The sequence below is a fragment of the Cotesia glomerata genome, linkage group LG1 (genome assembly GCF_020080835.1).
Source record: "Cotesia glomerata isolate CgM1 linkage group LG1, MPM_Cglom_v2.3, whole genome shotgun sequence".
In the NCBI taxonomy this organism is placed as follows: Eukaryota; Metazoa; Arthropoda; class Insecta; order Hymenoptera; family Braconidae; genus Cotesia; species Cotesia glomerata.
This window is the reverse complement of record NC_058158.1, coordinates 34,698,215-34,725,930: the sequence shown is the minus strand read 5'-3', so window position 1 is coordinate 34,725,930 and position 27,716 is coordinate 34,698,215. Positions and strand designations below refer to the sequence as shown.

General features: G+C 27.9%; 2 protein-coding genes and 1 long non-coding RNA gene across 6 annotated transcripts in view; 1 reads left to right on the top strand and 2 right to left on the bottom strand.

Annotated features, from left to right (window-relative positions):
• Nucleotides 1-20,544, bottom strand: part of LOC123267689 (transcription factor kayak) — a 33,696-nt gene extending 13,152 nt beyond the window's left edge. Inside the window, exons 1-2 of one of the 3 annotated variants that reach the window (XM_044732497.1) lie at nucleotides 20,353-20,544; nucleotides 20,104-20,278 (exon numbers count right to left, since the gene is read on the bottom strand). In XM_044732497.1, the coding sequence (XP_044588432.1) occupies nucleotides 20,104-20,235 (132 nt within the window). In that variant the 5' untranslated portion in view covers nucleotides 20,236-20,278; nucleotides 20,353-20,544. Of the gene's footprint in view, nucleotides 1-8,334; nucleotides 8,748-20,103 lie in introns of those variants that run through there. The other 2 variants (XM_044732488.1, XM_044732480.1) reach the window with 2 other exon arrangements.
• On the top strand, nucleotides 207-14,243 carry LOC123267745. Of its 2 annotated transcripts, XR_006510116.1 has the most exons (10): nucleotides 207-487; nucleotides 806-1,229; nucleotides 1,358-1,550; nucleotides 2,285-2,424; nucleotides 5,107-5,236; nucleotides 9,392-9,520; nucleotides 11,961-12,103; nucleotides 12,625-13,285; nucleotides 13,367-13,423; nucleotides 13,482-14,243. It is a non-coding gene; the product is annotated as an uncharacterized LOC123267745 (long non-coding RNA). The 2 variants fall into 2 exon arrangements; XR_006510113.1 differs by lacking the exons at nucleotides 5,107-5,236; nucleotides 9,392-9,520; nucleotides 11,961-12,103; ... (1 more) ...; nucleotides 13,367-13,423; nucleotides 13,482-14,243 and having other exon boundaries at nucleotides 2,285-2,502.
• Nucleotides 20,545-25,819: 5,275 nt separating the features above from the next.
• LOC123267731 lies at nucleotides 25,820-27,716 on the bottom strand (the record flags this gene model as incomplete). Its single annotated transcript, XM_044732550.1, is given in 2 exon segments — nucleotides 25,820-26,956; nucleotides 27,050-27,716. Coding segments are annotated over 2 exon segments (883 nt in total), but the record flags the coding sequence as incomplete, so codon positions are not given.

The following is a 27,716-nucleotide window of genomic DNA, read 5'->3' as shown; positions in this document are numbered from 1 at the left end:
AAAGCGTATTCAATTCCAGGAATTATCGATTACAGTTATAATAATGTTAACAACAATGGAATGGAGAGTGACCTTGTGTTTTATTGAAAAGCTAATCCGCAGCCGTTCGGTTGACTTTTTTTAATACCGAGATAATGAATAAATATTTTAAAAATATGTGTTGATATAGAAATATAAATATGTATATATAAAATATAAAATTATATAATTAAAAAATGTGGAACTAGAGCTGGATCTTAACAGCGCGGCGCGGCGAGTGACACTGACAGTGCTTTTGTCATCGTGGTATCACCACATGGTCCGCGGCCGGCGAATCCACGGGCTCGGGTCTCTCCGGCAGACCTCGGGAGCCTTCGGCGGCAGTTGAGTGTGGGTTCTAGATTAATACAATACATAGAGACGCAGACGTGCCAATCACCATGTTTTTTACTCAGATCTTGTGAGAAAACAATTATTAATAAGCCGACTGATAAATTAATCAAATTACGTGAGTTTTTATTTTATTTTTTAGTTTTAGAATTTGTATTTAATAATTCTGCATTGTACTTGACAGAAATTAGCTGACATTTGACATTTTTTGGTTATGTTAAAAAATTTTTTTCAAAATTTTACTTAAAAATTTTTTTCAAAAATTTTTTCAAAATTTTATTAAAAAAATTTTTTTTTTATTTTTGCATCTGGAATTTTATTTATATTTTTTTTTAATAATAATTATATTTTTATTTATAAAATTTCTAAGAATCAGACTGCTAATTTACACACATTGAAAATAATCTTTTATAATTATGTTTGACGTTTTTGTCAGGTGGAAATTTACACCCCAATTAGCGGAGCTGAATGCGGTTGATAATTCGGAAAAAATAACAAAAACACGCAAGATCGCGCAATTATACAAGGAAAAACCGCGGTTTACGTCACCGTGTCTTTCCGGTACATCAAATCTGTTATGTCGAGTCGAGTTTGGTGAGATATTATACATATTAAATTATCGTGTGAGTATATATGTGTAAATTTATATTATAATATATGCGTGATATGATATGATACTGGTTTGATGTTCGTGGTATCATTAATATAATGTGGGCTAAATGCAGCTAAATACAGCAGTATGTATCTGGAATCTAGTTTGTGGTGGTCTCATTGGTACGGTATTGGTTTGAATGTCAAAGGAGGAGGTTGTGTGGATATATATGTAATACCGAGAATCGTGTTTGCACGATCAAGTCGAGGTAATTCCCGGTAAAAATGAATGCAGTAACAGAAGCCACCTTTCATTTTTATATTTATCATTATTATTATTATTTCTTTAACATTAACATTGATATTAACATTTACATTTATGTTTACATGTCAGCAGCTTAGACAAAGAAGAAATAAACCAACATCCAGGTGTAATTGTTTATGAGCTTGGCCTTCTACTCTGGATAATTTGTAAAACTACGAATAGAACTTGGAATACTTTTTCTATCAAGTTTTCAAGGATGAGAAAAGAAATTATTCAATAAATAAATAACTCGGAATTTTTTTTAGATGATATTGAGAAATACTAGGTATGATAATAATTTTTTTTTAAATGTTTTTTTGCTAAAACTATAAATTTCTACATCATATCGACGGTCTAATTAGCAATTTGTCTAATTCCTTATTTTTTAGAGGGTGATTTTTTAACGTTTTAATGTTGCAATAGTCCAATTATAAATTATTTGAATGATTCAAACCAAAATACACCTTTATTAAATATTAATGATTTTTTAAGGTGATAATAACTTTTGAACTGATTGTTTTTTTTTTTGTACAAATGAAAGATTCTCTAAAATGGAGTTAGACAATTTGCTAATTAGAACGTCGATATTAATTATAATAGTTAAAAAATTATAATACTATCGACATAAGCAATTATTTAAAAACAATTATTAATTCAATATTTTTAAATGGCGAGATCTCTATTGTAGCCAGCTATTATCTACTCAATATTATTATCAAAGTCTTTTAGATATAATTTTTTTAAGTACCAAATGTATTTTTTTAATAGGTTAAATAAAAATTATTTAAAAAACAAATTATTTTTTTTTTCTAATTAAAATTCATTAAGAAAAAAAATAATTTTTTGTGCAATTTAAAACTTAAAATTTTAAGACTTTTTTTTATTTTAAGTTTTAAATTTAAAAAATTTAAAACTTTTTTTTTAGATCTAGATGTATTAATCAAAAATTAAAATTCCCGGGTGTGAGAGCACTTCAATTTAAATGGCATTTTTAGTAATTTAATAAAATTTATTTTCCAGGATGATCTTTCTCAGTGTTCTGGGCAACAGTCTGAAATTCCATAGTTCTGACGCAACTTCGAAGGCATTTCCGACGCGCATGCTGCACTCTTCGACAGCCTCTTTTGAGAGAAGGCCATATATAACACCACAATATCAGTGTATGTATGTGTGACGGATCTTGGACGACCTGTGTGTCCGAAATATGTAAAAAGGAGAAGAGTCTATACACCCGAATTCTATATTTGTCTTCTGATACCTAAAAAATAATCTTAGGTCCTTTTATATACACTCCTAAGAGCATTAAGAAGAATACAATATAATATACATTAATAGTATAATATTATGCGTGGAAAGATGAGTTAGGGATGCGGTTACACTCTCTCTCACCTTTCCTTTTATTATCACCCTCGAAACGAAAAAGAAAAATTTTATTTTAAAGAATCTTTTGTCATGAAAAAGAAAAATCTAGTCTCATCATTTTAAATAATCATAACTAACGTTCTTTTTGGAACTAAATTTACTGGATAATAATAATAATAACCGGTCATTTATCTTTCGTTTTATATTTTATATTTTATGAACATAGTTAAAAATTTTTTTTAAATAACAAATAGTAAGTAGGCCACTTAATAATTTTTGATGGATCACCGATTCTTTGTAATAATTTACTCGTCTTCAACCATTGAAATAAATTCCTGTAATAAGGTTTAATAAAATGAAATGAAATTTCTTGTGAACAAAGCCGTCGGTTTACACACAACGGTAGACCTTTATGCTAATTAAGGCGACCCTTATATTTATTACGGAGGAAAATATAATAAGGACTCACGGTTATTATACATAACATATATAACATGCACGGTAGTATTATATGCTGTTGAGTTTTAATACTTTATACCTAGAAGCGGGCGCGTTCATTCACGTCCAAACTTGTTGGAGCACGTTTCACTTACACGAGCTTAAATTTATCTGAGAATAAAAATAAACAAGATAAAGATAATCGATTTCGCAAAACTCCGGAACTGTTGCGGTATCGGTGGAATTTAAAATCCGGGTTTTCGGCGTCTTTATACCGTACAAGTTTTTAAAGGAAATCCTGGGAATGGCGAAAGGAGGCAGACGTGTCTGACGTCATACCTTACTCGCAATGGCCATAATATAATGGAGAAAGATGGAGAAATGTCGAGTTATTACCAAAGAGGGAGATGGAATTAATTTAATCGGAAATTTGTTTTCTCTATCTGTTGGCTCATTGACGTCATGGGGATTTCAAAACTTTTACAGATAGTCTGATAATAACGCGCGACTGCTACCTTGGTAATTAATTAAATTGCTTTATGAATTATGAAATATCTTCAGTCAAAATATTGAACTTAGTAATGGATTTTTATTTTAAATAATATGATTTAATTTTTTAGCCTTGAAAATAATTAATTTTTATTATGTAATTATTTTATTTGCATTAATTAATTTTAATTAATAATTTTATAATAAAAATTTCTTTTTAAAATTTTTACTAAAAATTTTAATATTTTAAAATTATAAATCATAATTAATAAAGCAATTAGATTATTATGAAATTTCTTTAACAATTATCAAGTAAAAGGTTATTACACTTAAAAATTTTTAATAATTATAAATTATAATTTTTGTAATTAATTAAATTTCTAAGAATTAAAAAAAATTCTTTAGAAATTATTAGATAAGAAATTTAAATAACTAAAAATTTAAATGTCAAGACCAAATATTTAAAGTTCTGTTCTGGCATTGAAGGAAATTCGAGTGAATCTAATGTAAAAAATAATTTCCATCTTTGAGCTTTGAAATTAAGTATACGTATAAATAAATACGTGATTTATCTGATACCAAAATTTAAAAAAGATTCACCGTTTAGTTACTTAGATATTAAATTTTAAAAATCACATATTTCATTTCCTTATACACGGGCTCTTATGGCGGACAAACTTTTGTCGAGACTTTAATTATTTTTTTCAATATTAATCTCCCAACTTTAACGGATAAAAAACTATACGCAAGAAACTTGGATTATTGCAAAATATAAAAACAATTTAATAATAATACATTACCGATATAATTTTTTAAATATTTAAAGTCAAATTTTATGTTTGTAACTCGTTTATCGTCAGCCATTTATTCGAATAAAGATTTGACAACATCGCGTCAACAACTGAGAAAAAAGAAAGGGATAGAAATATAGTTACACAGAGAGAATGTTTAACTCACACACTCATCCACGTCTCAGTTATGGGTATAATCAAACGCGCTATTACCAAATCTGTTTATTTATTCCGGCAAGTAGTAAATACAAAAGTCATTTTATTACTTTACTTTATTAAATAAGTAAAAATCATCAATTATTAAATTGTTTAAATTATTTTAAATTAAAATAAAGAATTTTGACGAATATTGGGAAAACTAAAATTAAAAAAAAATTTTAACATTATTTTGACTCATTAGTTACGCTCGAACTTCCTTAAATTTTCCCAGAAGTTTAATTCACCTGTACTTTCACAACCCGGGGTTCCCCGAATGTTTCAAAATATCATTATTTATATTTATCACATCGTATCAGTATAGGTGTGTCATAAAATAAATAAAATCAACATCTTGCAATGACTAATCTTGACTTCCGTAGCCGTGAGGCTTGTAGTGTATCAAATGTTAATAATGGTACAATGAGTATCTGGTATGTAGTAAAGAAGTAGAGAAAGGGAGGAGGTAGAGAGCGCAAAGTGTATTATATTATATAGTAAATATATATGATACAATAATGTGTGTATTGACAAACGCTTATATTGGTGGGTCGGTTTGTTTTGTAGGTGTAACGTGTAAGTGTGGATTTTCATTCATAAATTGAGCTAGAGGCTGCTAGCTGCTACCAAGAACAAGTGAACCAAGATGACTCATCAGAGCGTGCTAGCGTATGTGCTACGTATGCGCGAATCTGAGGTAATCGTATCGGAAATAAAACAAGTATGCTCAAATAATGTTTTATAAAATATAATGAATTATATTCATTATTATTATTATTATTACACATATGTAATTTATACCATCATCTTTTTCAATCATTTAACACGCGCTCATATAATAATAATAATAATAATAATAATAATAATAACTAGCAACCTTGCAGTCACTATGTGACTGTCGTGACTTGTGAACTATAAATAAATAAAATTTTGCTTTATTAAATAATGACTTTTGTTAAATTGCACTGTACTTTCTTAAATATTGACGTTTTTAAATATATGAGCTCATCCCGATGTTACACTCATCAAGAGCTTTCATTTGAGTACCCACATGCATTTTGATATATTTTTCACATATACATATTTATAATATATATAAATATATAAAATATATGAAAAAAATTGATGTGGGTACTCAAATGAAAGGTCTCAATGGGTGTAATATCGAGATGAGCTTACATCTTCAAACATATCATTAGTTGACAAAATAGCAAAGCCAGTTCTTAATTATTGAAATTTTTTGAGATATAAGCTCATCCCGATGTTACACTCATCAAGAGCTTTCATTTGAGTACCCACATACATTTTTGATATATTTTTGATATATACATATATGTAATATATAAAAATATATAACAAATTGATGTGGGTATTCAAATGAAAGATCTTGATGAGTGTAACATCAGGATGAGGTTATATCTTTAAAAACGTCAATATTTCACATGATACAAGGTCATTTCTTAATTATGTATCTAGAGATAGAGAATTTTCGAATGCAGCCTAAATACTTATCATGAATTGACTATCGGTGAAAATGATATGAAATCTTGAAAAAGCATAAATTCAAGTCAATACTTTTACAAAAACACTAAATTTCACTAAAAAAACCGATTTTATCATATGACTATTCTGAACACAAAATTTTTCTTATTCTCTTAATAATATAGATAATAATATATTGTATGTATTTAAGGCTACGACATTTAATTTAATAGTAAAGTCAAGTCGCCCCTCGCCTTGATCCCCTGATATTTATTACTGAGCTCTAATATCGTGAGATAGAATGACGTGGCTGAGCAGAGACACGCGAAAAAGTGTGTCATGACAAATATTGACAGTTTAATTAATTGGTACACATTTACGGGCGGAAGTTTGCAGATTGTAAGAATAATAAATTTCTATTTTTATATTTAATGAAATGAGTTGCAAGATTGATCTGAAAATTGTTGATTAATTAAAGAAGAAATTTGATTGCATTGAAAGTCGAGAAGAAATATTAATTGAACTAGTATAGTGGATCTAGTTAGGAAGAGTGGGTGCAGAAGTGGCTCCAATTAATGGGAGAAGAGCTTGAGACATAACAGAGAAGCAGGATGGCACCTTTTGGCTTATGGCTTATGACCCAAAGAACTCGACTAAAAGTTAACCCTGGTATGGTCAACTAAACCCTCTAATTGACGGGTTAACGAGCGTTAACTCCTCGCTTCCTGTCAGATTTAAACTTCACCGTTTTCCTTCTATTCGGTTTCTCGAGCGAGCTCTGTATTAATATTGTCTCCCATTAAAAGACACTCCTTGGAGATTAAGTTTCTTGTGCAAATAATAAAATTCTGTTTTTTTATCCGCTAGCTTGAGCGGTTGAAGTAGGTGAGGTGCAATAAAATTATTCGGGAAAAATTTTTAAGATAAATTTATGTACTTATGGTGGGATTTTATTGGGGAAAAATTAAATACTTGGACTTTGTTGGGAAAAAATGTTTTAAAGGTAGTTCAAGAATTGTTGTTTGTGATGGATTTAAACAGGTATTAAAGCGCCATGACGTTAAAATTCGCAAAACTTGACCTCAGACACCTTGAAATTTAATATATGAATGGACAATTACGCTCAATATTTCAATATCGTTTATGCCAGTTCAATTTTAATGTAAATAACAATGACGGTCAAAGACATGCTTTAAGATTCAGGCGAAAGTTTTGACTTTTCTAGATCAAGTAATTTAAATAAATTCACGAATTTTCTATTGCTTTTTTATTCTGAATAGAATTTGCAATTTAAAATAGACTTCGAACTTAATTTTCATTTTTTGTTTTAGACAAGTTTAATTTTTATTTTGGAGTATTTTAAAAATCAATTTCATAGTTTTGGATTTAATTAGTGTGAAAAATTTTTAATAATGAAAATAAATAATCCTTTAATTTTTTACTATGCAGAAAACAATTTATAAATTTATTTTTCTCAGCAAAAATTAAAAAATTATCCATATTCTTCAATATCAATTAAAAGAAGAATGATATAGAGTTTTAATTAACAAATAAATTATTTAAAAAAATTAGAATTTTTAATTTTTTACAATTTCTGCATGTTAAATTTTATATTTTAATTGAATTGCTATATTTTATTTGTTAAAGAAAAATTTTTAAATGTCTTTTAAATTGATCATCATAAAAATGTCAATAAATTTTATAATTTAAAACAAAATATTGAAGTTAACAGACATGTGTCAATTTTTTTGATTTTTACAAATATTTAAAAAAATCTTCAAAGAAACAAAAAAAAATTGCAAATGTAAATTTAAAAAAAAAAATATTTTTTTTATAATAAAAATATAAAAAATGACATTAAAGTTAGAAGTCAGACTATTTTTTAATTTTATTTAAACAAATTTATTCTGAAAAATAATTTTTAAAAATTGCATTTTTAATCCCTTGAAATTTCTGCATGTCAATTTTTCTAGCAAGAATTTACTTCGATAAAAAATTTAAAAAAATGAATGAAAATTAATTTAGCATTTAATAATTTTAACAAATAAATAAATACATAAATAACAAACAAATAAATTATAAAAAAAATTGACATTTGGAAATTTAAAAAAAAATAAAAATGCAATTTTTTTAAAATAATTTTTTAGAACAAATTTTTTTGTTAAATAAATTCAAAATATAGTCAAGTGACTGCCAACTTTAATGTCATTAATATAATAAAAAATGATCAAATATCTATTTTAATTTTAATAAAAAAAAAAATTATTAGATGTCTGTTAATATCAATATAATTGTAAAAAATTTTTTTCTTACCATAGAACTGTCATCTTTAGCTAGTTGCCAAAAATCAATATTGTCAGACATTGGATAAAGTGTAGCTGAAGTGTAATCACCATGCTCGTCAACCATAACGTCATACGATCCCGTATTGGGAACACGTTGTGACAGCAATGGCCCATTAATCGAGTAACTGAACGAGTTCCAATTATCCGTGTCCATTCGTAATGGAAAAAATCGCACTAACGATTAAACACTTGGCAAAAAATGAAACTTAAAAAATGTCAATAAAAAAACTCCAAACTCTGATTTGAATATTTAAAAAAACTAAAAAAAAACTGTCATGTCCTCGGAAAATAAGAAAAAACAGAAGTAATAATGCAGAGCAGTAATTTTCTGTACTAAGTACCGAGAGTTGACAGTGTATTAACTCAGAGAAGATTGTCGCTGTTGACTGAGCGCGCCAACGTGACTCTGAAATTATATAGATAGGGAGCGGACGACATGAGCGACCCCCCACTTCCTAAAACCCGCGGCTGAGCGCCAATCAGCGGGTTTGTTTCGAGGAAACACGACACGCGCGCGCAACGACTTTAACTAGACCGGTAAGTACACACGAAACTTTTACACGACTCTGTAAGTGTCGGTGACAATAAGAGAGACAGAAATAACTTGTATTCCCTGAGATAAGTCTCGTCGCACGATCGTGACGTCATTACTATCTTGATTGCCGATTACACGATACAATAAATACGCATTGAACATTAAACTATTACGGAGAAATTGTCTCCGTAAATACTAATGTATGTTATCACAAATATCTACGTCGATTAATTTGTACCTAGAAATTATAAGCAATTTCGCGGAAATTCCAACATCTCTTTCAGGAATTTTAATCACACTTTTTTCCCAACAGTTATAAAAATAAAAATATACTTAGTTTAATTTACTGCTAAAAAATAACAACTTGCTTCTTGGAATTGTTTAAAGTTTAAATTCAAATTATGGACTATATAAAAGATGTAAATTTAAAACAATGATTCAAGATAATAAATTTTAGTTTAATCACTTTTTTTTAATTTCTTCTTTTCAGAATATCAAGGAAGACATTTAAGAAATTTTTACATAACTACAACAGCTGGATTTTTATTTACGACTCTGTATTTTTGTTTTTAAAGAAGAAATTTTAATAAAAATTCTACTTTAAATTTATTAAAAAATGGTAAGTAATTTGTGTAATTTAATATAAAAATTTATTTAGCAGATATTTAATAATTTTTGTGGCAAATTACGACAAAAAAAATTGATATTAAATATAAAAAAATTAAAGATGCAATTTATTAAAAATATATTTTCAGAACAAATTTATTCTTTAAAAAAAAGATAATTATTTAAAAGTGGGTCTAATGTTTTTGGATAAAATTTTTATTTTATTTTTTTTAACGAGTTTTCATCAGATCTCGACGTTTTGAGGTCCTAGGAAGCTTTCCTGACTATTCCCGCGAGGGTGTCACTGTGCGTGTGTGTGTGTGTGTGTGTGTAAACCTCTCATAACTTTTGAACGGTTGAACCGATTTCATCGCGAATGGAGCCATTCGAAAAGGGCTTCGCCAAACTTAGATTTCCTGTCAATTTGAACCGATTCGGACCGATAGATTTGGAGAAATCTAAAGAAAAATAGGAAAAAAAATTTTTTCAGCAGTGATTTTTTTGAAATAACTTTTAAACGGCTGTACCGATCGATTCCAAAAACTAATCAGCTCTCAAACTTGAAAAACCACGTCGATCGCCGCCAATCCGGTCAAAATCGGTTGATTCGTTCGAGAGATATCGTGAACGAAAGAAAACCGAAAAAAGTGTTTTTTCGGAGTTACTCCGAAATTTCTCGTTCGACCAATTGAAACTTAGAAATTCTTTATGAGACTTAAAAAAAACTGCGTAGAATGCCGCCAACCGCGTAAAAATCAGTTCATTTATTCAAAAGTTATTGCGGTTTGAAAATTGAAAAAATACACGGAGAAAAAAATTTTGCTATAGGAACTCTATAGTAGTTAGTTAGTTGTAACAAGTTCCAGTTGGTTAACGTATTCTTATAGTAACAATACCGTTTAGCTCCTGCAACTCTACATCGTTGAGCTCTGAGAGCTAAACATTATTTACCTCTCACAACTCTACAGGATCGTTCTGAGACTATAACAAATTTTTGGAAGTCTGCTTAATAATTTTTTTTTTACGATTTAGCATTGATAATTTAATAAATACATGCGGCAGAATGAATTTATATTGCCAACAATAATTGTATATGGCAAATAAGAATAGTATTATAATAGAACTTATATTACAAATAAAAATTATTTGTAAAATAAAAATATGGTCGTCACAAAATTATATTATTTTCTTAATTATATCAATAAATATTGGACATAAAATCACTACCGTATATGCACGAGAAAAGATAAATAAACGAAAACAAATTTTATTTTGTGTTAAATGGGATCTTTTTAATGTATTCCGATAACTTATCACTTATCACAATATATTCAACTAATAAATTAAATTAAATTAATAGTCACTGCAAATGAACCTTGAAAAACCATAAATACAAAAATGTTCTAACGAAATTCAATTTGACAAAAAAAAAAAACGTATTTTCTTAAATAAATAAATTGGGAACTTAATTGTCCTCATATATTTTTAATAATATAGATTAATAACAAAATAATTATGTTTGGCATTTTAGAAGGCTATGAAATATGTCAGCGCACTCCACTACTGCGCAACGTAGAGCGCTCCCAACTATACCGTTTGGCTCTGAGAACAATCCCATAGAGCTCTGAGAGCTCTTGGCGCGTAACCGAGAGATCAGGGTTCGATTCCCAGTCTGGGCTGTCTGATTATTTTTTCAATTACGGAAAAATTCCCACTGAGTAGGTCCCCCCTTTCCCCTATCCGTTCTTTCCCAACTCCCTTAAAAATTTGCTTTGATATGGCTTTTATATCAACAATATTGAGTTATCAGAACTAAATAACATTTTGTTACTGTAACTCTACAACGAACAGTAAACTGTGTATAGTTGTGGTAACTCTACCGCTACGTTACCAGAACGAAATTTTTTTTTCCGTGTAGTGTTCTATGAAACTTCTATCAGACTTTTGAGCTCAAAGAGCTCAAAAGCATAGAAAAGGTATCTTTTAGAATTCGGAGAGCTCAAAACAACACACAGATTGTATTTTTGAGCTCGAAGAGCTCAAAAAAAGCGGCCAGGTATTAACGGAATTAGCGGGAAGTTGCAGGATGGCCTTAAGAGTCAACCGTCGTCCTAATTTTTTTATTTATTTTTTTCTTTGAAACAATTTAAAAAAAGTTGAATATCATAATTTTTTAGAAAATGTATAAATTTTTTTGAAAATTTGTTAAAATTGTGATAATCAATTTTTTTTTTTTAAATTGTTCATTTTTTTATGTATTTAAAAAAAATATAATAATAAAATCAAATAGAAATTTCGTTAAAAAAAATGAAAATTAAAATGGTTGTAAATATTTACCAAAAAAAGTAAAAAATGATCAAGAGATTGCAAACTTTAATGTAATAATTTAATTTATTCACGTCATCGCTGATGTATATTTTGATTTTTAACCGCGAGATTTCCTGATGATTCAGGAGCCTGGATTTTTTGCACCGCTGCAGCCAAGCCGTGGGTTAAAGACCTGACAAATGTAATATAATGCCCCGCAACTACTGATGTTGACCAGACTGTCACTTAGCACAAAACACATTTGTATAAACAAATAATAAGAGTATGTGTAAGTATTTTTTACTCTATCTCCATTACATCGTATCTTAAATATTATATACGTATAATATATCCCCAATGTTTATCTTTCATTTTATTTTGTTTTATTATTCGGGCATTTATTTTCGATGGGGATTCCCAGCACGTGTTTCGCGCAATTTAACTGCCCGGTTTATCATTTTCTTTGTTTAAATTTATTTTACAGCGACATAAATTAACAGTACTTAGTTCATTGTGATCCGAATTGTCGCACTTAATAAAAACAATTTTCATTGTGACAAAGTAACTTTTTTTCTTAAAAGGTGTCATTATTATCAACTTAACGCTTTAAAAATAAATGGTTTTAAAATGACAGTAATTTATTATCTCAGCTTAATGCCAAAAAATTCATTTTTTATCTTATCTCCCTTCGAAGGGATGACAATGAATTTTTAACAGGGCCATTGTGTTTCTAAAATAAATACTCGGCAGTCGGGGGTAAGTTTATGTTGAAAGAATGTTAATTTACTAATACATTGAGATATTTTCCAGGTTTCTTATCTTCAGGCAACGATAATCAGCGGCAAGCTTAAGAAAATAATAATGTACGTTTACAAAAACCTCTCTATTTACGACCTTATTTTTGGGCTTGGAGAGAAATATTGCCAAACAATTATATGAGTCACATAAAAAAGAAAGCTACCGCTCATCGTGCATTATATATCTTCCGTATTTACATTCAATAGAATAAGAATTAACCGATAGCCAGTAGAAAATGAGACCTTGAATAAGACATTTTCCCTCCCGGCTCTACTTGGTGGCCTCGAGAAATAATTTTTGGTGTTTGCCGTACATTTGTCCAAAGTGCATTGGTGATAAAAATCACCGAGCTTTAAGTATTTTGTGTAAATAAAACAAGTAATAAATTTTAAAAGCTACTTAGTGTAAATGGTAATGAAATAATGAAAAAGAATTCATTTATCTAAACTAAATACGTAAGAATTGAGAACCGAGTTACAGCGCATGTCCTCATTAGTTAAGAGTTACGGCTAGAAAAAAAAAAAAAAAAAAAACACGAGTTTAATAGACAGTAAACTCCATTTATAATAGCATCCAATGTCTTATTTGACCATTTTAGAATTCATAACTCAACTAAACTAATCTAAATGCCTTATAATCGTGTATGCGGTCTATGAAATGTCGACAAAGATAAGTAAGTAGAAATGTCAATAGTAAAAAAAGATTTTTTTTTTTAAATCTACAATCTGTATTTTATTTTTCCTTTTTTTTCCAGGTTATTTGTATTTAATGTCTTTATTGAGCCACGGAAATAAATAATGTGGTGAAAAAGGTTGGGTCCAACTCAGAGAGGCTATCAGTTTAGAAAATCATTAGAATTTATCTTTTAGTTAATAACGCCGAAAGGAACTTCTGGCGAACAGTAGGAGACAATTGACGACGGGGGTTATAAGCGGACAATGTAAATTTTTTTAACGCTGACATGATCAAAGTCCTATCCTGAAAAGAGTAAACTTTGGAGCAGAGCTGAAAATATACGTACTGAAAACTCAGAAGCTTTTATTTGCTTGACTACGCACTTTGGTTAATATAACATAACTTAAAACTTAAGCGTACACAAGCGTATACAATTGTTGTGTTGCGTCTTCAAAAGGATCGTCTTGGTCTTTTGTTCGTGACAACAAAGAAAACATTCTAATGAACGTCCGTTCATATACATTTCACTTGTATTGTGTTATTGGAGTTATTGCTTATTGTATATAGACAGATATATACATATATTTATTTATGTGTGTACTTGTATATTTATATCCCTACTTTCGAGACAAGCTACGTTAAAGCCTAAGGGGTTAATAAAATGTTTGTAGGTACTCCCGCAGCCACAATCATACGTGATTCGATTGATAATTGCATGTGATTCTGTTTGTATTCTTCGGGATTTGTATATTTATATATTTATATATTTACGATATAACACAATAGTGCCCAGGTAAAAAAAAACTGCGGTAGACCGTAACGTAGGGACACATAAATATATATCTTTAACCCTCGGGAATACCAATTGTTTGTGAAATATTAATTAAAAAAAAAAAAATGAGAATAACAAATCTATATAATACAATATTAGCAACCTTGCAGTCATTATGTGACTGCCGTGACTTGTGAACTATACATAAATAAAATTTTGTTTTATTAAATAATGACTTTTATTAAATTGCACTTTACTTTTTTACCTATTGATGTTTTTAAAGATATAAGCTCATCCCGATGTTACACTCATCAAGAGCTTTCATTTGAGTACCCACATGCATTTTTATATATATTATATTATATACATATATATAATATATATAAATATATGAAAAAATGATGTGGGTACTCAAATGAAAGGTCTCGATGAATGTAACATCGGGATGAGCTTATATCTTTAAAAATGTCAATAGTTCACAAGATACAAGGTCATTTCTTAATTATCTATCTAGTGAGAGTATTTTCAAATGCAGTCAAATACTTATCATAAACTATTGGTGAGAATGATATGAAACCTTAAAAAGGTACAAATTCAAGTCGACTTTTCCAACGATACCAAATTTAACTACACTGATAGAAGGATTTATTTGTATTAAAAAAGATTTGTTAATAGTTAACAAATCATTTGTTAGAGATCACTTTTTAGTCTTAAACAAATATTTTTTAGTATTTAAAATGATTTGTTTGTATTTAATAAATTAAATATTCATTTATTAAATATTAATAAATCTTTTTAAATACTAAGAAATATTTTGTAAGGACTAAAAAATGGTCTCTAATAAATGATTTGTTAAATATTAACAAATATTTTTAACTATAAACAAATCCTTCTATCAGTGTATAAAAACCCATTTTATCATATAAATACACTGGCGACAAAATTTTGCTTATTCTCTTAATAACATAGATTAAAATCATAATTTTTTACGAAAAAAAATTTATATGAATTATGGGAAAATAATAATGTAGTGCAGAACCTTGAATTTATTAAATTCTAATGTGCGTTATTTATATTTTTATGTACTCCGAAGTCGAAACTCGATTTGCGACTAGAGCAATCACATGCACGCGGCCTTGTCGGCTCGACAAGAGAGTATGTAGCCTCAACCTCGTCCAAGTAATCGCTGTGACGTTTTATTTTCGCTATCCTGGGAAGCGTGTCGTGACCTTGTGTCTTCTCTGTACTCCTGTCGCGTTTCCTCGTAAGTTAGCTCCAAAAAATATTATTTAAATATCGTATTTTGTTTTTTTGTTCTTTCAATTATTCACCTCATAAAAAATAAATTTAATTAATCAATTAATTAATTGATTAAAATCAATACGGATTTAAATGTACGACAAATATATTTTTTTAACGACCGCTAATTGGGTTTGTTACTACGCACAAAGATAACCAATTAAATAAAATAGTAAATTAAGTGCCCGATTGACTTTTAGAGACTAAAAATGTTTATTGTTGAATTCTTTGTTAAACAAAAAACATTTTATAAAATACGATCAATTGTGTTGGTAGTTTATTGATCATTATAAAATTATGATAATGATTTGATCTTTACATTAAGCGAGCAGCTGCAGCTGTGTATGCATTTTGGTGTCTGCTTACAAAATTATTGCTGCTTAGTGTATGTATTATAAATATATATACTCTAATATGAACGCGTTGTTGCATATAACACTAACGTGAAACATATAACAGAGACAAGAGCCGGATATAAAATAAAATACGGCGATATGAGAACGAACAACTAGGCACGTGTGAGCAAACGAGCGCGTGCAATTACGTGAAAATAAATGCACCCGAGACACGAACTAAAATTCTGTATAATGCACAAATATACATGAATTTTAGTTATATCTAATATATGTTGAAAGATATATCGAGAGCGACGGCTGTACAAAGTTGGGGAAAGGTAACACAATATATGTATGCCGTATCAACCAAACAGCTGGGCTTCTCCAACAATAGTCGATCAATAATTCCTAAAGACCCCTAAGACAACTCGGACAGCGAGCACTGAGCAATAAACACCGCTAGGATAATATAATAACGAGTAATTATTTATGTAATAACAATAAGTCGAATAAGCCGAACAAAGTACGCGGATAATACCATAGAATTATTTAAATATTGAATTATTACTTCAATTTTTTCCCTAGTAATCATCCGCGAGATTAGACACGCTCGAACTTCTATTCTATTATACTCAATTCCAAGTCTCTGGCTTGTCTCGAGAACTCGTCTTGTTATTATTATAAATTCCTATGAAAGTTTTTTTAAAAAAACTTTCTTACAATTTGAATACAAGAAATATGATTATATTTAATGAATAATAATGTTTAGTAATTAAATATTTTGAAATTAATTTTTAACATTGGTAAATATTTACAAGTGGAGTCAACTACTTTAATTTTCATTTTTTTTAACGAAATTTTTATTTGATTTTCATAATTTTTTCCAGCTGTTTTTTCTTCGCTGAGATGCTGGATAATATCTCATAAAGTAATTTATTTATCAGTTTGAATCAATTTAAAACAAAAATTAAATTCAACAAAAAAAAATAAAAATAAAATTTTTTGGTAAATATTTACAAGTGAGGTCAACCATTTTAATTTTCATTTTTTGAACGAAATTTCTATTTGATTTTATTGATATATTTTTTTTAAATATATAAAAAAATGAAAAATTAAAAAAAAAAGTTGATTATCACAATTTTAACAAATTTTCAAAAAAATTTATAAATTTTTTAGAAAATTATGATATTCATCTTTTTTTTTTTTAATTGTTCGTTTTTTTATGTACTTTTCAAAAAAATATATATCAAAAACATCAAAAAAAGGTAAAATAGAAATTTTATCCAAAAACATGAGAGCCAAAATTTTTTCCACACGGAAAAAAGTAAACTGTAATAAATAACAGTCGATTTATAATAAGTAATGATAAACTGCTAAAAATTACCATTTCAAACAGTAAAATCCTGATTTTACTATTCACTTTATAATATTTACCATTTAAACGTTACAATTTACTCTTTATATGGAAGAAATTACTATTTCAAACAGTAATATTCGCTATGTAAATGTCTAAAATGTTTAAGTATAATAATTAACAATTCAGACTTTGATATTTATCGTTTGGTACCTAAAAAATGATCTTATGATATGTAAAAAGTATAAAATAAAGTTAGTAAATTTCTAATATAAGCAACGTCAATATTTATAAAGTAAAATGGTAAATTTTAAACGCAACGCTAAAGATCAAACTGTAATAATTATTGACTCGCTTGGACTGGTAAAATGTATATTTTAAAAGTATAATTTTTACTGTTTGAAATGTTAAATTCTCCCAGAGTGAGACCCCCTTCTCTTTCATCTGAGTTCCCCTTCTCCTCATAATATCGACTATATATTGAAATGGCAATTTTTACTGTTTGAAACTGTAATTTTTTAAGATTAAAGAGTCGTTATTTACTATAGTGACGGCTACTAATTACTTATTTTGGATATTAAATTATAAATTGTGGCTTTTATACTTTCTACATTAAGTTCTGTAATATTTATATTTTTGGCACCCCGATGTCCGCTTTACTGTTTGAAACTATAAAAATTAACCGTAATCCGAGTGAATATTACAGTTTACTTTTTTCCGTGCAACTTTTCAAGGCAAAAAAGCTATTAAAATATTTATTTTTTTCTTTCACGATATTTTTTATCATAAATGCGTCGTCAAAACAAGCAGAATAAAAAAAAATTGAAAATGTTAATTTTTCACCTAGTTAGGGCCCAAAATGGGGTTGACCCCACTTGTAAATAATTAGCAATTTTTTTTTATCAATTTATTAAAAAAAAAAAAAAAAAATTCAGATGTCTGCTAATTCAATTTCCGTCTTAATCTTTACAAATTATTAAATTATTACTTGAAGAAAAAAAAAAATTAAAAACTTAAAATAATTTTTTTATAATAATTAATTTGTCTAAAAAAATTAAAAAAAAAAAAAAATAAATAATTACCAAACTTTTTTACAATGTAAATACAAGAAATATAATTAATTTAATAAATAATAATGGTCAGTAATAAAATCTTTTGAAATTAATTATCGAATATTAAAATGACAATTCTAACATGAATAATAAAACTCTTAAGGATCTGAGGGCTAATAGGTGAAACAGATCAATGCTGTGAAACTATTCCCACGTAGCACTAAGGTCCCTTGCATTGAATTGTGTAATGTTGCATAATTAAAATACAGTTTGTAGATGACTTGTAGGTTTAACTCTCAGCAGAACGTGTAAGTATTTAAATTCATGCTTCGGACACTTGGTTTTAGAATATTTTTTATAACATCCAGCCGGTACTGAGCGCAATTAAAATAACTAATGACAGTAATAAGGATAAGTTGTTTATCAAGACAGTAGACGCGAAAATTAAAACAGATTAGGATTAGACTAGTTTCGTGAATAATTATTTAATATGGCGATAAGATAGGAGCAAGCTTGATAGCAATACTCAGTACGTGGGGAATACACGTGGTCCCCTTAAAAGGTTAGACAAGATAAAACCGGAATGAAAGTCGCTGATCCAATCTACGTACACAAGATTTGCTCATACAACATTAAAGTCCACCAAATACATTAATGAAAAGCAATCTCTCCGTACACGTATACTCAATCTATCCGTTTTACAAAAATACGAATTACAAAAAAATACTTCAGTATTTATAAAAATAAATAATTTTCTAAAAATAACATTTCTGAGAGTTTTTTAAGTGCAAGCCAACTATTTTTCGTTGATGATCTCTCGGTTTTATAATTTTAGTATCGTTCCCGGCCTGCGAGATTATTTTCAGAATTCTACATACATTTTACTGAGTACATTACATACACAGAAAAAACAATTTGCTTGAATTAAGTAAATAATTTTTAAGAATTTCATATTTTTGTTTTAATTTGAGTAGAAAAATTTATAATAATAAAGTTAGCCGACATTTTTGATTTTTTTATTTTGCTTAATTTATTAAATTATAACTAAAAAATTGCACTTATAGTTTTTGAAATTTTTAACAAATGAAAAAATTTTTTTTTATTTTTTTGTAATAATTTTTTAATAAAAAAAATCATAAAAATTTTTAGATGTCGGCTAACTTTATATTCCTGAAAAATTTTAATTTTAATTTTTAAATTAAAATTTTTTTGAGTAGAAAAATTTTTAAACCAAGAAATTTTTCTTGATTCAAGTAAATTTTCCTTGATTTAAAAATTTTTCTCTTAATTCAAGACAATGAAACTCTTCAAAATTATTTTTTTGGTTTAAGAATTTTTCTCTTGATTAAAATTAATTTTTTTTTGTGTATCAATGATTGTATTTGAACTAAAAAATAATCAACATGCATTATCTTTGTTGTTATTTAATCAATCTTCCGAATCTCAGGTATTTTATCCAGCGATAAGCTAAATAAATTAAACAATAAAATATTATCAAACTTTTAAACTCTTCAATCGAGTAGTAGTGTATGAATATATCTATATACTGAGTACATAGAAAGGAATTCTTAACCTCAAAACTCGACGCGTCAATTGCCTACACCTATTGTCAATTGAATAAAACATTAATACCCATACTTCTAACCAAATACATAAATACAAGCACACACTTTTACAGCAATGACAATAATAAATATAAGGCGTGTTATGAGGACACAAGATGAAAAAAAAAAATATCTTGCGTCATGGCCAAGACGTCACACCAACTTATATTAATTCGGTTACGTTTTTTAACCGCCGAATTACCATTATTAATACTTCCTGCTATCTGTCATAAAAAATTGAACAGCATAAAAAATTAAATGACAATAATCAATGAGATTTATACACCAGCTCAAGCTACTTACTTATTATTGATATTGTCATACATACACATATGTTGAATAACAGTTAACTCTCGTTAAATATATAATATGTGTACAATAGTAAGTAAGTGATACTTACACTGTTGGGAATCGTAGCATTGGCGATATTTGAAAGAAAATCATCATGACTCGCATGAGAACTCTGAGATGTCCCGCTATCACTCGATACGCTCGAGTTGTCATACATCACGTCCGACACGTCCAGCTTCATATTTTAAATAAAAAACTTATCGCAGCAATAAAAGTACTTGAACCTGATAATTAAAGTTCTGAAATTTGCGTTCAGCTGGTAAGATATATGTTAAATAAAAATACTCTCAACGCTCACGTTCACTTCATTCGCGTCCTCGGACTTAGCAAAAAACTTCCAGTTCGTAAACTCTCAATAATAATAATTATTATTATTAATATAGTAATTAATCGACGGGTAAATAACTAGGAGATACTGACGTAATTATTAATTGATGATAAATTATTTATTGGAGTGTTAAAGAATATACCGCGAAATCGTCACATTCAACACTTCGAATCTCCGTGAAACTGCGCCCGCGATGACTCATTATGTGGGGGAATACCTCAGAGCACTCGGGTATCTTCGACGTCAACACTCGTGTCCGCTGGCCCGAGATCACCCGAACACTCTCGCCCGTCTCGTGGATGATGTCATTCGCTATTTTCACTCGTGCTAGCTCGGCAAGGACCAATCAACGGCCTCCTATCGCCCAGTAACGGTTCACGCCATTTTGCGCCCACGACTTTAGCTTTTGTTTTTAACTTTTTGACATCACGGAAAATTCTCGAACTTTATGTTAAGCTATCTATTCAGTTCAATTATTTTTTGCAGGTAATTCCAAGAATGATTGTCATGAACAATGAAACATGTATTATTTAGAGTTCGCCGAAGACAATTTTGAGGTTACGTAATTTTATATCACATTTAGCAGTCATTTGATTATTATTAATTTTTATTTGACAGATAATAAATTAGTTCCGAAAAATTATTCTTGTAAAATTTCACTTTTAATTTTTTTTTTTTTTTAATTTTATGTCATTTTTTTAACAAATAAATTATGTCAAAGAAAATGAGAAAAAAAAATTGACATTTAGAAAATTGGAAAAATAAAAAATTTAATTTTTTAGAAATGATTTTTCGGAGCAAATTTATTTATTAAAGAAAATTGAAAAATTGTCAAGCGATTGCTAACTTTAATGTCATTTATTTATCAAGCAAATTTTTTTCCGAAAATTTATTTTTAAAAAATTGTATTTTTAATTTTTTTTAATTTCTACATGTCAATTTTTATTCTAATTTTTTTGCCATAATTTATTTGTTAAAAAAATTATTAAATATCTGCCAAATTAATTATGATATTGAGCTGTCATTTAACCATTTTTTAATTTTATTTAACTAAAAAATTTGTTTCAAAAAATCATTATAAAAAAATTGCATTTTTAATTTATTAAAATTTCTAAATGTCCATTTTTTTTTTCATTTTTTTTTTGTGCAGCAATTTATGTATTAGAAAAATTATTATTATTTCATAACTTTGACGTAGTAGATAGAGATGGAGGGCAATTATGAAAATTCAGCGAATTCACGTGAGCCTTTTCCAGAATCGTCAGATGACTCATGGACTCACTGGCGGGTTAAGTGGGCGTTTTTGTGTATTAAGTTATATATAGGTATGTAGTATGTATATAACGTCTGTAAAGTTTAGATGAGTGGTAGGTGACTCCTGTACACTACACACTAGGAAGACCGAACCTGGTATCCGGAACATATTGAACGAGAAACATGACTCACTGATTAAGTATGCTGAATATTTGCGCGGTTAACTAACAACTGGTGGTCATCCAGATAAAAACACGCAATCTTGTTCGTTGACCGCTTAATATCACCCTTTTTTATGTTACAGGTGGTTCATTAAAATGATATTTAATTTTTATGTCATAAATATTATTTCTATTAATTCAATGCAGGAAGATTTTAATTGGGGATAAAATTTTATTCATTACTAATATTAAGTAGTAATTTTTATTATTAAATAATATTAAAGTTAGCTGACGTTCTTAATTTTTTTTTTAATTAATTAAATTATAAATTATAACTAAAAAATATTTTTATAAAATTGCTTATAGTTTTTCAAATTTTTTACAAATGAAAATTTTTTATTTTTTTGTAATAATTTTATTCAATGAAAAAAATAATACTTATTATTATAAATTGCTGTCAGCTGTCAATTTTAAAAAATTTTTATCGTAATAACTTTTATTAACTTTCACATGTGAAATTTTTTATTAAAATTAAAAAAAAATTACTAATACCGTATTTCTCAATTTTTTTTTAATTTATTAAATTAGAACTAAAAAATATTTTTTTTTAATTGCAATTATAGATTTTCAAATTTTTTACAAATCAAATTTTTTTTCATTTTTATTCAATGAAAAAAAAAAAAAAATAATTATTATGATATTGAAGTTAGCTGTCAATTTAAAAATTTTTATAATAAATTAAATACAATAAAAAAAATATTTCTAACAATTTTTATTAATTTTCACATGTGGAATTTTTTTAATAAAATTAAAAAAAAAATTTATAATATCTGTCAACTTCAGTTTAATTTATTGATTACTTTTAACTTGTTAAATAATCTTTATTTATTTATTTATTTATTTATTAAATTGATGATTAAGTATAACAAGATAACTGGTTACAGAGACCGGTTGATTAAAACCAGATTAATGATCAAATTTGATGGTATTAAGGTCAAGGTATCCTTGGACTAGCTTTTGCGCTAGCTCAAGGCTGGATATATTTCTGAAACTGATTTCAAGTATTTAGTATAAAAACAAACGTAAAAAAAAATAATAGAATAAAAATAATGTGGAATCCACGGAGGAATTTCATTGCCGCTGATGGAGGTAATGGAATAAACGATACCCGTTTAGTCTTGAAGGAAATTAACGATCTGGACCTTGAGAGGCTCAAGACATGCTAGAGTAATGGAAAAACGGCGTTACTTTTTATTTTAATTTGCACAGTGCTCGATGTTTAGCGATTAAAGAAAACAAATACTTTTATTGTGTCGCACTTCCTCGATTATCTTATCATAATTCAATACAAAGTAAGTTTAGAGTTTTTACTCGAATTGCTATTAAAAATTTTATTGTGGTTTTTTAGACCCGTGATTTTATGTCAATGTCATGCTATTTTAGAGTCCTTATATATGAAATTGTAAAAATAATAATAATTGATAAAATTATGACGATCAACGCAGCCTTGGAAAATATTATCAGTTAAATGATTTAGATAAGACATCTATTATAAATCGTGAGACGCTTTAATACTTTAATGTTTTTTTTTTTTTTTTTCACTTTGTTAATAATTTTTTTTTCTATTTATTTTCAGTAAATATCGATCTTATGTACAAGTATTATTGATATTTTAAAATAAAACTTGCTGAGATATTAACTGTAAGTGTTTCTCACGCGTACTGAATAATTGCGTCACTGGTATGCATGCTGAGTTTGCGGAATCGAGATAATAAACAATAACAATAAACAACGGTACGAGCTACAAGAAATATCTCCGATGGATACCAATAAACTTGATAGCAAATATTTTTCTTCCTAATTATTTTTTTGAGCGAAAAAAAAAATTTTTTTTGATAAAAAATTTCACTTATTCCAACAAAATTAATTCTCTTGCTTTAAGAAATACGTATCTTGATCCAAGAAAATTTATTTAAGTCAATAAAATCTTGTTTTGAGAAAATTCAGCCTCTTGCTCCAAAAAATTAAGTTCTTGATAGAAGTAAATTTTCTTGTCTTGAGAAAATTTCTCTCTTGCTCCAAAAAATTAACTATAAAGATAGAAGTAAATTTTCATTAATAATTTTATTGATTAAAATGTCAAATAGGAAGATCAAATAATATTGAATCATTTTTTTTTATTCAATGTGTATAATTGCACGCTAAAATAATATAAAATGGGTATCAAATATTCAAGAGAAAAATTTTCTAAAGGTGAAAAAATTTTTTTCTCAGCTAAAGTAGGTCGCGCTGCTTCCTTCAAGTATCTAAAAATCTTGATCAAATATAAATTAATATTAATTTAGCAGATATTTAATAATTAAAAAATTTTTTTTTTACAAATAAATTATGGTAAAAAAAAAATTATAATAAAAAATTGACATGTAGAAATTTTAAAAAATTAAAAATGCAATTTTTTAAGAATAATTTTTCGGCACAAATTTATTTGTCTAAATAAACTAAAAAATAATTAAGTGACTGCTAACTTTAATGTCATCAAATATAAAAATTTATTGTATTAAGTATTAATGATAATTTGAATTAAAAAAAAAAATTACTTCCACCAAGAATAGAATTTCAAGAAAAATTTTTACTTCGGTCTTCCTTCAGACACCCGAAAATTTTCTTGAGCCAAGAATTTTATTCTCCAGTCAAGAAATTTTTTTTTCTATGCGCGTTAAAGTATACAACAATAAATTTTATGTTTTCCTGTAATAAGTCAACTTAATTTTTTTATTTTAGGACAGAGGCTGGAAAAAAATTAAAGAAAATGTATTACATGATTAGATGGTACAGACTCTAAGTAGAGTAGCATTACAAAAGCAGAGTTTGTTATCCAGCTGATCGTAAATTGTACATGGAACTAAAGCGAACGTGTACAATTGTTAAAGCTGAGCAAAATGAGTCAACTGTGTTTAAGTTGAGTGGAAAAAAATATACGCACGTGCGACACGGCTGACCACACACACTCTACTCTAGTGGCAGTCTTTTGAGCCGCTGCTTCAAGACAAAGGGGTCCAGTAGCCAGGAAAATAATAATCCGTTATATATTGCATGCGCTGTCAAGACGACTTAGTTCTTTCGTTTAAATAAAATCCGTATCGAATTTTCTCAGGTTACGAAACAAATTCTTCTCTGTAAGACAAATAACAACAAAATAAAATATGTATTATATTTACTAGGCACGGTATTTGTTGGTAGAGCTAAACATTATTTCATATATTAGCATATGAAATAAAATAAATTTAAAGAGCTAAGATACTTTTAAATGTAAATTGTAAGGTAGATTTTTTTTTGAGATTAAATGGATAGAAGAAAAGTTTTAAACAGGCCTTGAGAACAAAAACATCAGCTAGCAGCTACCAGGTGTGCGAATGTCTTATCGAATCGCGTGAGCTTCTTTATCAATTTTATTTCCGTCGCTGATGTAAAGTAATCACACATTTATATACTCGGCTCTGCGATTAACAGAGGCAACTTTGAAGATGACGAAATGCAATTGACATCCTTTGTTCTTTATTCCATTGTACACTGAAAATAAAGATACGTGAATATATTTTTTTTCTTTATATATACTTATTTATAAATATAATTATGGTATTAGTACTTATATTAGCGAGGATTTTTTTTATACTTACAAAGAAGTTCCGTCGCGTAAATTTATATTTATTTTTTTACTCCAAGTATTTACGTTTTAAATCCAATATTCACTGGCCATTGTATTTCAAGCACGTTATTATATTATTTATTGTACGTAAAGACCGGTCTATTGACAAAGGATTTAAATAAAAATTTGATAGATTATACAAGCTTAAATTTAACTTATCAAGATTGTCCTTAAGGCACGCGACGAATGTAACTTATGAATAAAAATTAGTCAGCTTAAGTTTATCTCACTGGCATACTAATTAGCACGATTGTTTTTAAATAAAAAAAATCTAATTAGTATAAAATAACGGGATTTAAAAATAATTATAAATAAGTTGTAGTTAAATGTTTGTTTAATTCAAATTGTTTTGTGTAACAATGAGCAAATGGATTTAATATAAAATAATAATGTATCCTTATCAGAGTAATGAGTAAGCTTAAAGATAAACATTGGCCATGTTTCTGTTAGACATTATTGCTATAATAAGCTTTGTACCATGACCACCGATAGCAGAATAGTAGGCACTACCAGACACCAACAATTTTTTAATATCTCTATAATTAGTATAAAAAGATTTAATGATTATATATTTTTCTCTTTGTGACTTATTTTAACACCACATTACACGTGCTGTCATTTGATCATGCTTTTTAAACTAAAAACAATATTTTAAATAAACATTTTCATTTCCAAACAATCAATATCAATTAAAAATATTTTAATAACTATTTATTGTTTTTACGTTTAACGTTTACCACTAATTAAAATTAGGTATAAAAGATATTGCTCTTTTTTTTTTTTTAAAAAAGTATTATGAACTCTAATAACTCTTATGATTAGTTTAGTTAAACGTCTTAAAGTAAAAAATCTCGTAAGAAAATTTTATACACGGAAAGAACAAGATGACATTGGATGTCATCCAAGATTATACTTAGTGATATCTGTGGTAAAAAAAATTTCAGATAGTAGTTAAAAAAATCCAGATTATACTGCGTGATATCTGGATTATTGTCATTGTAATCTGGATTATACTCATTATAATCTGGATTATACTAGCCACTATCTGAAATTTTTTTCACTCAGTATAATCTAAGATGATATTCAGTGTTATCTTGTTCTTACCGTGTAAAAATATACTTATTTTTTTTTCTTTAAATATGTCTATGTAATAAATTAGTTTAAGTATATTCACAAACTTAATGTTTCTTACTCAATCTGCGGGATAAAAATTTATCAACAAATAAAGTTATAAAATTTACTCGACTACCAAATCAAAATGTTCTATTTCTGCAAACGAACTATTGACCATTTTAGCCCACTCTTCTATTTGTTTATTGTGTTCTCGTTCGGCTTTGGTGAGTTTCTTTTTCTTTACCGGCCGTTTACGCTCCTCGTCATCGCTTTCTTCCTCTGAATCCCCACAAGACATCAGACGTTGGCGACGTTTACGTTTGTAAGAAAATCTTGGAGGCTAAAATAATAAAATTTAAATTTATTAAAAAATTATTCACAATTAAAAAAAAACCAATATAAAATTTTTTAAATAAAAAATAAAAATAAATACCTCTTTATAGTGAATAACAGGTTCACTATCAAGAAATAGCCCAATAGGTTTATCGACATTTTCAGTACCGACTTCAGTTGAGAGATCAAAAGTGTCTAAAAATTTTTCTGGTTCAATAGGAGTAGGTGTAGGCTCCGCGAACTGATGTTCTTCAGCGGGTGCTACTTGAATGTCAGGTTCCTTAACTCTATCATCTTTTTTGTTAGATCTCAGTATTCTATTAATTGTTTCTGTAGAAATCCTCGTCGCTGTTTTACTCTCTCCATTGTTGTTATTATGAATCACTGCTTGGACTATTTGAATATTTGCGGGGTTCATAGCAGCAGGTACTTTAACTTTCTTAGGCACAGTAGGTTCAAAAGGCGCCTTACCAAAGTCATACGAAGTATTCGCTTCATCAGACTCATCATTATCATCAAATCCAAATGCATTTTCAACATTTGGCTCACCTGTCTTATTGATATTTACTTCAATGGGCGATGTATTTAAGTCGTCAAATATACCATGAGCTGTGCTGATCCGAGTACTAGTTGGTTTTTCAGGGAGATTTAAAAATCTATTTAAGTTAGACTGTTTTAATTTCCAAGTCTTAGCTGCAGGACTATTTTTTTGAAGTCCTAAAGGCCCTGGTTGAGGTTCAATCTCAGGATGAGTTTCAATGTCTGGT